This window comes from Suricata suricatta, chromosome 3 (assembly GCF_006229205.1).
Source record: "Suricata suricatta isolate VVHF042 chromosome 3, meerkat_22Aug2017_6uvM2_HiC, whole genome shotgun sequence".
NCBI lineage: Eukaryota > Metazoa > Chordata > Mammalia > Carnivora > Herpestidae > Suricata > Suricata suricatta.
In genome coordinates this window covers 85,636,074-85,649,122 of record NC_043702.1, presented here as the reverse complement: position 1 = coordinate 85,649,122, position 13,049 = coordinate 85,636,074, and the positions used below count along the sequence as shown (strand labels likewise).

General features: G+C 33.3%; 1 protein-coding gene across 1 annotated transcript in view; it reads right to left on the bottom strand.

The window, feature by feature from the left end:
• The window catches only part of LRP1B (LDL receptor related protein 1B), a 1,807,041-nt gene that overhangs the window by 678,038 nt on the left and 1,115,954 nt on the right, over nt 1–13,049 (bottom strand). Inside the window, exons 19-20 of the mRNA XM_029933319.1 lie at nt 4,174–4,254; nt 2,876–3,043 (exon numbers count right to left, since the gene is read on the bottom strand). Of these exons, the coding sequence (XP_029789179.1) occupies nt 2,876–3,043; nt 4,174–4,254 (249 nt within the window). The remainder of the gene's footprint in view (nt 1–2,875; nt 3,044–4,173; nt 4,255–13,049) is intronic.

Genomic DNA, 13,049 nt, shown 5'->3' with positions numbered 1-13,049 from the left:
TAAAAATTGGGGTTATATATGGAATGTTCCATTTCCTGGTTTATTTTCCTCCTTTACAATTAAAAGTGAATTCAAGAGTACTTTTATCCTTTTGAATACAATTTAAGTAGAGAGATACGACACCATATGTCCTTTTAACCCAGGCAATGTGCAGTAAAGTGCCGAGCAATTAGATGGTAGATTTGATCAGTTTTGACAGCCAGTCTTGAAACTCAAGCCAGAATCCCCTGCTCTTTCTTCCACAGCAGGTTTTGAGACTAAATTATATGACTAATTGCATCAAATGTATACTTTACCTTGGCAATGGTCTCACAAAACCTACATGTGGAAAATGACTCTTCTGATCAGCTTTAACAATTCTATGTGTCATGATTATTTTACAACTTCTGTATCAGAATATATAAAATAATGATGGACAAAAATATGTAAATGTCCTCTGAAATACTTTGAATTGTCTTATAGCAAAGTCTTCCTAGACTGCTCCTTTTTTTCAATTCCTGCAACTTGTATTCACCAAGTAGAGTATTTGATGAGGGAATTTATAATATGATAAATATAAATTAGTTCAGGATGTTCTCCTCATTTTTTGCTTGAAACATGTCCAAGAATCATGTAGATCCTCTGGATCATTTCCTTAGTATATTACCATAATCATATAAGAAATGCACGATGTTCACATTGACAGTATATCTTCTAGAGTAATATATAAGTGAAAGTGAGGTGCTCTAAAAGTGAAGGTCATTAACTTTAAATAGTCACTGATTCTATTATAATTCAAACTGGAAAAACTATCTATTGAGGTGCAAGGGGTATACCACTTACTCTAGACACTCATGAAGCTAAAGCAATCTCTCCCAAAACTTCTAAGTGTGCAATAAATATTTTAATTTAGGGACAAATAAACATATACAAGAGGGATAGGATTCACTTCTGAGATGAAAGTAAATTAACTTTGGGGAAATTTATCTTTCACAGCATATTAGGGGCAGTGCCAGCAGGCCACAGATGTACACCTCATGAGGAGCCTAAAAAGACATCTGTGAGGTGGGGGGAAATGCAGTTTATATTCATAGTGTAACTTAGTAATGACATATCAACCACGCCCCAGATGAATACTTCCAATATAGAAAGATGAAAAGGGAAAAGAGTGTTTTTCTACACCTTTTCTTTTTTCATGCAAGGTTGATGATCTGCAGAAAGCTCTAGTTCATATATATTAGTGGAGCAACTAAAATGAGAGAGAAAAGGACATGAGAATGGGAGAGAGAGAGAGAGAGAGAGGTGGGAGAGAGACAGAATAAGAAAGGGATGAGAAAGAGAAAGGGAAAGAGGAAAGGGAGGGAGGCATAGAGAAAGGAAACAAAAAGAAAAGACAAAAGGAATCAGATCAGAGGAAAAGAAAATGATAGAAATTTTTTAACTTATTATGTGTTTGCAGAGGACAATTATGTGCCCTGGGAAATTCCTTTCTTATGATCACTGAATACATGCTTCCCACTTCACTATCCAATTCATAAAATAAATCACTTTACTGTCTGTTTGCCTGCTAGATTTTAAATACTGCATGGGGACCACATTTCTTTATCCTTTTTTCTATCTTTTTGTCCAAGCACAGGGCCTGGCACTTAATCATGTATCTTGAATGTCTCATAGATAAGCTGCTATGTAACGATTGCCCCTTCAGATAGCTGCGAAAGTAGGTGATTAACTAGTTGTTACTTAACCTTCTAATTTCTGTATAAGTCTCATTACATGAAACAGAAGTTGGGGTTTTGATTTTTTACTTTGCTTTTCTGTTTGGAGTGTCATTGCAACTACTGTATTGTAAATGATGGAAAATAATTGCATATGATAAAAAAATATGAAACTTTATAAAGTAAAAAAAAATGAAAAAAAAAAGAAACTTCAAAGCTGATAAGAGACTAGGTCATAATTGTTCTCATCACAGGAGAGAAATGATAATTATATGACATGATAGAAGTGTTAGCTAACACCACAGTGGCAATCATATTGCAATATATAAATGTATCAAATCAACACATTATATACCTTAAATTGTATGTCAACACATTATATACCTTACATTGTATGTCAATTGTATCTCAATAAATTTTTAAAATATCCATAAAAAATAAAATAAAACTAAAACTTTAAAAAAATCCAATAAATATAGTATAATAAATGAAAGAGTGAATGACAAATTCTTCCAATTTCTTAAGCAGAAAGAAAACCTCTATAAAAAATGTTACTGATTGTGTGAATGGCAGTCTAATGATATTTTTCCTATATTTCCAACATGATTTCTAATTTGTTCACATGCCCTATGGATGACCAAATTTTGCAAAGTAATGCATGCAAATGACAGGGTCAGCCTGCATGGATATACTGAGACCCATGTCACAGTTTCCTTTTTTTAGCTTGCATTCCGGAAGTTATTCAGTTGGAATAAATCATCAATCAATAGGAGGTTATTTCAAGCCTTAAGGAAACAAATTTGGCATTCAAATAAAATAAAAATTATGCCTTTCTTGTTTTTCCTTTTGTTTGCTTGTTTGTTTTCCTTTGGGGATGGGCTTGAGATTTGGCAATTTAGAATTTGGAGAGGATTAAAGTCTCAGTAAGTAAAGCATCTAATGAATGTAGGAAGCAAAAAAACCACAGAAGACATTGAAGTATAAGGAGGTAAGTAAGAAAGGAGGATGAGAAACCAGAGAAATAAAAGAGTGAAAGTGATCAGTAAATTATTTTTACACTGTTCCAAATATATATTTTTTAACTGCTGAGTAAATTATTTTTATATACTATCCACTCTGAAATATTCAAGTATTATATATCAATTTAAAATGATAGTTCTCAGAGTCACAAAATTACTGACCTTCTCTGGTACAGTTGGTTTGGGCTTCATCACTGAAGTCTCCACAGTCATTGTCACCATCACAGGCCCAGTGGCCTGGGATACATCTGCCGCTGGAACACCTGAACTGATTATCAAAGCAAGAGTGAACACAGCCAACTTCGTCACTGCCATCTCCACAGTCGTCATCTGGAAAGAAGCATCAACATCAAGGGAATGAAAACTGACCAGGAAGAAACTTTTCCTTATAAAATTTCTAACATTTCTTTTTCATGTAGAAAGCATCTTTTTGTTTTTGATAAAGGAATGATAAATCAATGATCAACATTTCCCATGAAGAGTTGGGGAATTCTTTTCATTTTGATATTGTTTCCCTTGTGCTTTTACATCAAGTACTAACCACAGAGGAAAAAAAGAAATCATTGACTTAGACTTTAAAACTTACTTTCTATTTCACTCAGAAATGACTAACCACTGACTGAACAAATCTATGCAGCATGAAATAATTATAAAATGGGAGGACAATGATGACTGCAGGAATTTAATGAAATGATATAGCTGGAGATATAATTATTGAGGAAAACTGTTTAGACCCACAATCTCTCTGTGCCCCAGAGTCTATAACCATTTCTTTAATTTAGGGCTTTCTTCTTCATTTGCCAACATGAAGACTGACTATGTACACCCCTCCCCCTACTGGCTGATAAGTGTGCACTTATATTGCGAAATTGTCACTATCATTAAAAATAATTTTTATTCTTTATTAACAACCATTGCAGGAGGGAGGTGACAGACACATGAAATGAAAATAGATTAAATTGAAATCAGTGGCTGAGAATGTATGATTTATACATAATTCATTTACCTGTGTGTGGCATAATTTATCATCAGGATACAATTGAGTATAAGAAAAAACATCATTTGTACATAAATAGCAAGGTGGCAGAATTGAGACCATTTGGATAATTCCATAATAATTTATAAACTCCTCCATCCTGAGAGTACAGAGCACTTTACATAAATGCTTTGGGGAACCCGAATTGCCCAGGTTCATTTCCTCAATCGTCCCCTTTACTTCACATCTGTAGGCTTAGACTATGTCCAGAATAATATCTGAACACAGATCTCTTCATTGCCCCATGGGACAGATACTGAGTTCCATTATTCTTGATACTAATCTCCGCTGATGTGCCAGGTGCCCCCTCACAACTTGTCTCAGCCATTTTGTTGGTTCTGCAAGTTTCCCTTAAGAACTATGTCTCACTGATGGCCAGGCCCCCAATCAAATCAGTGCAATACAGTGAACATTTGGTACTTACCAGAATCGCAGTGCCATTTGCTGCTAATGCATCTTCCACTTTTGCATATAAATTGAGTTAGTGGCTCACAAGTTGGAAATTCTATGAAAGATATAAAAATATTCAATAGGAAAGATGTTACTGTGTTTGACTTAATTTATATCTCATTTGCTAATGGGACCAGAATTCCACCTGTCTTTCACAAAAGGCACAGAGGAAGCAGTATACAAGTATAGTGCCATAAACTTCTTAAGGCCACAGGATACCCGTACTTTTAATATTTTTTAAATGTATACTTTACAGTGACTGAAACCCAAGGAGAATCATTCATTATGTATTTATTATACGCAAAGTAATGTGTGTATTCTTTAAAAGACAAAGGCCTTTTTTAAATACAGAGAACCAAGTTGGAACATTAGATCTGTTAGATCTAACTTTGCCTTTTAGAAATGTTAACATCACAAATTGAAGGTAAAAACAAACAAAACAGCTCAATAAAATCAGTTCATGGGTATCATACAGTTATAAATGTTTTGAGGAGTGAATTCTAAGGTAAGAAAAAACACAATACACAAACATTCTCTGAAAATCAACAACAGTAAAGAATTAGGTTTCAAAATGAAATTTAACTCAATTAAATCCAAAGACCTCCTTACCTAATCCTTAAGTAACTATAACAAAAAATTTAAACATAGACAAATAAACATAGAATTATCATAGAAAATGATTCTAAAAAGTGGTAACTAGTTAATCCAAAGGAGTAGTTAATTCAGCAAACATTGCCATAATAAGATTGGATAATCAAGACTGATTGGAGAAAGAAAAGACAAAAGGTAGTAGTAATCAAAGAAAAATATAATGGCCAGGAAAAGGCTTTCATTTATGGTGAACACAATTCACATGGAGTTTACATGATGTACTTAATACCAGGTGTTTTAGCTCTCAGAACAATATTCATGTTATTATAAACATCACACATGAGAGTTCATTTAGCAGACATCAAAAAATAGTAAAAGAAGAAAAATAAAAAGAACCTCCATCAGTTCACTGATATACAGGAAAAAAATGAACGCACGGAGATAGATCTGTGGCCTATATTCTTTTATATTGTTCTTCTAACAGCTGGAGACAAAGACATTTTGTAGCAAATGTTTGCTCTTCTCTTTAAAACAAATGACTTAGAATCATAGTCTGTGTTTAATTGAAGGGAGGCCATAAATATTTTCAACGTATATTCTGTAGACTTCTGTCTCAAGGCTACCAAGGTGGCTGAGCAGGCTGGTGTTTGGATGTCCAAACTTCTTCAGCCAAATTATTCACCTCTTATTTATGTATACAATTTTTTTCTATAGTTGGGTTTTTTTTTTTGAAATTAGAGTACTATTTTATTTGGAGAAAATATATGAATGATGACAATGTATTTCCTAGCTTATAACAAAACAAAACACTGATTATATCCAATCATTTTAGCCCTAAGGTAATAAACCATGAAAATTTAGGCTTGCCTAAAACTGGCCATTATCTCCTTAATAAGAACAGGTCGTTAGAGTTCAGTTCATCAACCTCTCCAACCATTCCTTTTTCTATCACCAATTTCCTATATTATTTTCATTTACTATCCATGAATGTACCTAAGATGTTGTTTTTACTATACCTATATTTCTAGTATACAGATGTATTAAACTTGAAGTTTAAATATTTCTCATAAATTGTTTCATTATGTGTGGTAGAATTTCCTTTCATTTATTAGAAATATGTCTTTAAATACTTACACCATGTTAGCATTTGGTTTCCATACCACTCAATACTGAGTAATTTTATGATGTTGGAGATTTCAATCATTCAAACTTTTTTATCTTTAAATTCTATAACACTATCATTTTTATGGCTTCAGTTTTTATTTAAATTCTAGTTAACATATAGTGTAATGTTTGTTTCAAGAGTATGATTTAGTGAGTATAATTTAGTTATTACTTACATATCACACCCAGTCTCATTACAGCAAGTGCTCTCCTTAGTATCCATCATCCATTTAACTGATCCCTTTCCCGCCTCTCCTCACCCACCAGCAGCCCTCAGTTTGTTCTTTATAGTTAAGAGTCTCATAGTTTGCCTCCCTTTCTCTTTTTTCCCTTTCCCTATGTTTATCTGTTTTGTTTCTTAAATTCCATGCATGAATGAAATCATATGGGATTTGTCTTTCTCTAACTTATCTAGCTTAGATAATACCCTCTAGCTCCATCCGTATCATTGCAAATGGCAAGATTTCATTCTTTTGTATATTTGACTAATATTCTGTTGTATATATGTAGCACAACTTCTTTATCCATTCATCAGTGGATGGACATTTGGGCTCTTCCAAATGCTATCCAATAGCATAATTTTGCTTTTATGGATAATGCTGCTATAAACATCAGGGTGCATATACCCTTTTGAATCTGTATTTTTGTATTCTTTGGGTAGATAGTACTGCAATTGCTGGGTCTTAGGGTAGTTCTATTTAAATGTTTGAGAAGCCTCCATACTGTTTTTCACAGTGGCTGCACCAGTGTGCATTCCCACCAACAGTGTAAGAGGGTTCCCCTTTCTCTGCGTCCTCATCAATATCTGTTGTTTCCTGGGTTGTTAATTTGAATCCGTCTGACAGGTATGAGGTGATATCTCATCGTTGTCTTGATTTGTATCTCCCTGATGATGAGGGATGCTGAATATCTTTTCATGTGTCTGTTAGCCATCATTTAAAGTTCTTTAACGTTGGGGGCATCTGGGTGGCTCAGTCAGTTAGGTGTCTGACTTAGGTTCCGGTCACGATTTCACAGTCTGTGAGTTCAAGCCCCACATCAGGCTCTGTGCTGACAGCTCAGTACCCAGAGATTACTTTGGATTGTGTCTCCCTCTTTCTCTGCCTCTCCCCAGCTTGTGCCCTCTCTCTTTCAATAATAAATACTTTAAAAACAATTTAAAAGATAAAGTTTTTTAACTTTAAGTTCTACAATACTATCAATTTTTAATTTATTTTTTATAGAGCAGAACATATAAGATTTACCTAATGATTTTGGCCATGCCTCTTTAGGTTTATCCTTCATTTTCCTTTAAAATGGGTGATGGGCATTAAGGAGGGCACTTGTTCTAATGAACACTAGGTTTTGTATATAAGTGATGAATCACTAAATTCTACTACTAACTTGAATTTAAATAAAATCTTGGAAGAAAAAAATTCTTTTAATTTTTTAAGTACCAATCCGAGGTAGCCTGAGGGTTGAGTCACGTGGCTCACACGTGGGCACTTGCCCTCCATCTTTAGGTCCTCTGGCCTATTGGACAAAGATGCTTATTCGTCAGGCTCTCTTCCCGGGGACAGAAGTTCTCTGCACTGCACCACTGATAAGGTTTGAAAGGCAATTACAACAGATCTCATATTGGACCTACTCTTATTATGAGAGTTGGGTCTGTCCAACAGTTATGTTTCCTAAGGGTCCCCTTTAGGCCTATTCCGGGCCAACCCTTTCTGAGAGTTAGGAATTTACAGAATACTCAAAATTATGTTACTGAGCACTTTATTAGTATTTTAACCAGTGAATTACATGGACAATGGTATCTTCCGAAAATTAGACTTTTGAATGGCACTACTATAACTTTTGTAGAATGACTCGTATTTTTTTCTTAAACACTGAAAATTTAAAAAGTCTATAATAATGTATAGTTTTTGGCAAGTCACAACTAGCTTGAATAGTAAAATGTGAACAAATTAATTTAGCATGGTGGTGTCAAAGACATATCTTGTGTATTATCTTCAAAGTAATGTTTCAATTTAAATTGGAGAATAAAATATTCATCCTAACTCTTAAAATGGTGAAACAGTAAGTCAACTTTGGAGCCTGTGAGAACTCTCTCTAGTGTGTAGCAGAGCTGGGAAAAGAGAATCTGGCAGACTGACCAGCAATAGCATCCAGTGAGCAGGCTACAAATGATAGGTATCTTTAGTACTGCTAGGTTAGCCAAATGACAACATAAATTGATGACTTCATAAATAACATGTAAGGAAAGTGGTGGGCTCATACCACATATGGTTGATATGGCATTGATTACCTGCTTTTCATGTCTTAAAAAGCTATTTCTTTGTGTGTGGTTACGTTTGAGTATATCCATCTGAGATATTGGAATATGAATGGAAATTATTCTAAAACTGAACAAATCTTAATTAAATTTTATGATTACCAAAGACATGCCTCAAGATATAAATTTTAGAATAAATTTAACTTTTTAAACCCCCAAAATGTGAGGGGAGTCTAAATATGATTTAAAGACAACAATAAAAAGGAGGCAATCACTGATATGAAGAGATAAATGACTATACCAAAATCTATCCATGAAACAACTCAACGAATTTTCTGACATATAAGGGGAAGTACTCAAAAGAAATGAAAATGCTCAAGACATACTTTAATCAATACTTCTAAGAGAGTTTTCTTTTGTTTCCTGACAAGATAATGAAAACCTAGGTGTTTATGTTACAAGAATCAACAGGAAAGTTGTCCAGAATGTTTTCTTCTTTACATAAACATTCTAACATTTAGAAGATGTACAGTAGACATGAATAGTGACTTTAAGCAAAATATCAGTGTAAGCTATGGTAAAATGAATAAAAAAACAAAAGCAGATTCTAAGATATGATAAGATCTAATTTTAAAAAATAACATTGCATCTCTTTCAATCTACACTAGGTTAATTCACATTTTTAATCTCTCTTCTATAAATTTAGAAACATATTAAACAGCATCACAAACTTAATCAGGAAAACAATAAAACACCCCAAGCATTTGGAGACTCTGAAATTTGGCAATATATCATTGGTCAGTAAGTTTTCCAAGTGACCTTTAAGATTCTTTCTTAGATTCTAAGTCTAAAAACCAGTGCCCCCACAACTCAAATCTGGATGTTATCTTCCAAAGGGTAAAAATTTTCAAAACCAAATAAAATAATCTAAAACCCAGTGTACCTTCAGTGTAGAAGAAAATGTCTTATACCTGCCCACATTGAACATACATACACATACATGCATATAATGTGTATATGTACTTTAATATTTTCATCTCATTTCTGATTTAGTTTTTACATAATAGTTACATTATTTTCTTGGCAACCTCATTGTCTAATTTAGCTTATAGGACAAAAGCAATTTATATAGAAATTTAAAAAATGAGTACTAGAAGAAGGCATAGGGCAAACAACTATAACCAACAAAGGGATTAATTGAAGGGACACACATAAGGGAGTGAAATTACTAATGTTTCATTTCTGTTTCCTTGATAAAGCACTGTGACCTTAAATAAATCACACAGCCTTTATGGTGACAGGTAGGGGGTTTGTAACTAGATCTCTCAGGTCCTTTAAGTCCTAAAGGTCAAGAAGTCAAAAGGAACATTATCTGCAAAAGTACAACACCCCGAAAGCATTTAATTAGCAAAAAACAGGGTTTATCTCCAAAGAACTCCTGGAACTATCACAGTATTCCAATAAAAATAACTTATTTTCATAAAAAATAGAAAAATACATTTAAAACACTAAGTTTTCTTTGGATTTTCTCCAGTTCATAATGCAGTCAAATGTGGAACACATTTTAGGAGTTCCATCAAAAAATAAAGTATAATATAGGGTACTTCATTTTTCACTAATGTTGGAAAATACTGTATCCATAATTTCTTAGAATCTTGTCACCAGTATCTAAAAGTGGTAGATGAATGAGGTCTAACAACAATATATATTTTCTCCTAAAACATAAACCAAAAGCTACTTAAATTAAATTTAACATTTTCTCTTTTCTTCCATATTATCATTAATTTAAAAGTTAAAAAGAGTATCTGAATATTTCAGTCTGTTTCTAGGCACTTGTTCTTTTTAAAATACCAGCATGAATTCCTATATTTGACAAAGACTTAAATGTTAAACATAATCTTTTCTTTCTTGACTTTGTATAAATATCCTTTGACTTTGGATCTTCCCTGAGACACAGATTGCAAGACACTTGGAAAGATTATGTGATTAACTCTGACAAAGAGGAAAAACTATAAATCAAAGTGGCTTACATTTCATCATATTAAAATTACACTAAAGTAAACTATATTTTATTTCTGTAGTTACTTCAAACACAGAAAATATTTAATGTGGAGTAATGGACTGTTAAAAAAATCTTCTATTGTTGCAGGTGGTATGCTCAATTTATCTGTCATATGTTTCACTTAAAATTTATTGCCAGGTTATATGTATGCTATTATGTAAATGACAACAATTTTCTATCTCTCTCAAGGGTAATCACTGTTGGTATGGTACTTATATTTATCCAGTATACAAAGCTTAGAGGTAGTTTTCAGATTCAATTTGTTTCTTTCCTGTTTCTAGGAATTTTCCTACTTATTTCTCCTTCTTGGTCTCAAAATGAATATTTCTAAGTAACTTATTATTGAACTCTCAAAATAAAGCTATCATAGGTTTGTTTGAGAGTATGTAGTCCCCATACTATCTGTATATAAATTTGACCATCATGTAGAAAATATATAAAGGATGCAAGGTAAATTAAGTGACAAGGTAAGAATATTATAGGAGACCAGGGTTAAGAAAGTGTTATCTAAACCTGAAGGAGATGATACTACTCACATTACACGTTATTATTTATTAAGTAGGAGATATTAGGCTAAGTATATACATTACTTATACTCTTCACAACAGCCCTGCAATTGTTATATTTAACCCTGATTTGTAAAAGAAAACAGCATAACTTGCCTGAGGATACACTGCATAACCAGCAAGTGTCAGAGTAAAATCTGGATACTAGCCTGACTGAGTCCAAAATGTATTATTTTTTTCCCTATACCATGCTGATCATACCAATACCATTTAAAAAATTATAGTACAGCAAAATTTGGGGAAGGATGTAAAATGTAATTCTTCTTTCTGTGGTTTATGTCTTTTATTTACATTTTAATTCTGATTATTATCTACTCTAAGGTATATAATTAAATGTGGTGATGGGAAAATAGTGCTTTTTAAAATTATTTAGATTACAAGACTATATCCTCTGAGAAAATATATAACATTTTTTGATAATGACACTAGCTGTGACTTCTGAGAATTGGTACTTATTTAGAACAGACTTTAAGAGATCCAATAAAGTAAATATACTTTGGAGAAAACCATAAGAAAAGAGTGTACCACAAATCGTCCTTGTTTTGCTGCTCTTTCATTGTTGTTACATAAAACCTCATTTTATACATCACAGTAGTCACATATAAAGAAGATAGTTTGTAAGCAGACAAACTTGGTTAAAATCCTGATTGTATTACTAATTAATATATGACTGGGGATGGTTACTGAACATCTCTGGTCTTGAGTTTCTCCTCTGCAAAACAGTAGAAATCTACTTCAAAAGTTTTAGTCATTCAAAATATTGAGAGCTTTATACCAGATAGAAATCTAGGTCTTAGTGATACATCACGCACGATGAATGAATAAACGAATGAGTAAAATTGTGCTAAATACTGGACATACAAGTTCACCATTTTCATTTCTCAGAGTGATTACAATCTAGTAAAATATTTATACTGTAATTAAACATATGACTTCAGTAAATCTCTGATAAATGCTATGATATAAGCAACAAAGTTTTTTTTGCAACTCAAAACAAGCATTAAAAATACTCTCAACAATTGCACCCCAGAGGAAGTTATATGCAAGTCAATATGAATGATATATTCAGGTTAAATCAGGAGAAGAACAGCAGGGGAAGGGGTGCTTCCCTTTCTAGAATATTCTAGAAAGATAGCATTCCTGAAGGGCCAGAAGGCAGAGTATATACAATGTTTAAAAAAACTAAAAATTTCAAAATGGCTGCAATAGGGTATAAGATAGAGGTAGTAAAATTTTAGGAGCTACAAATAGGCTGGTGTGATAGATTTGGATATGATCATTATTGATATTCAAAAAGAACATCCATCCAGGGAATGTAGGCAGAATAAAACTAACAGAAGAGCTAGAAAAATATATAGAATAGTTCTGATAATGAGGAAGACAAATGAGAAATGCTACAGTAATAACCAAACAATCTAATACACAGTGCATTGCAGGAAAATAATGCAAATTTTTAGTCAAGAAATGAAGAGTACTGAAAACTAGCTAGTGAATTTTCATAGCTGTGTGTGTGCATGTGCGTGTTTGTGTATGTGTGTGTGTGTGTGTGTGTGTGTGTGTGTGAGAGAGAGAGAGAGAGAGATTTTGCTTGCAAAGGCAGTAGAAGAATGCTAGATCAGTAATCTGAATGCTTGGGTTTTAATGTCAACACTGATCAGATCACAATTTCTTAGTTGCACTTAAGGTCTGAATCTGAGCATAGACCCAGGACCCTCAGAGGCTAAACCCTCAGTGGAAGGGTGGAGGAGATAACATCCCCTCCCAATACAAAGAGATGTATTATGTCTGGATTATGAATGGAAAAAAATATATGTAGTGTCTCCCCAAATTTATGAAAGGGAAACTGTATCATGAGCTCTACTGTCTGTAGTTCAGAAAACTGTCAATTAAAAATAAAATCAAAGTAAATATGTATTCAGGGCATACAATATTTCAGACAATGGTCAAGTTGTTCAGGAAAGCTTATAGGCCGCGTAAGATTTTCCCAGGGCCCAAACACATAGAAATCAGGCTCAAAAAATAAAAAAAGGGTGAAGGAAGAAAGGGGAAAAGGAGAAGGAAGGAGGGAAAGAAGGAGGAAGGGAAGGAGGAAGGAGGAAAGAAAGGAGGGAGGGAGGAAAGAAGTAGAGGAAACAAGCAAGCAAAAGAAAAAATATGTATCTGGTGAATGGAAATTTATCAGATCCAACAAATGGCAGAATTAGATCCATAAG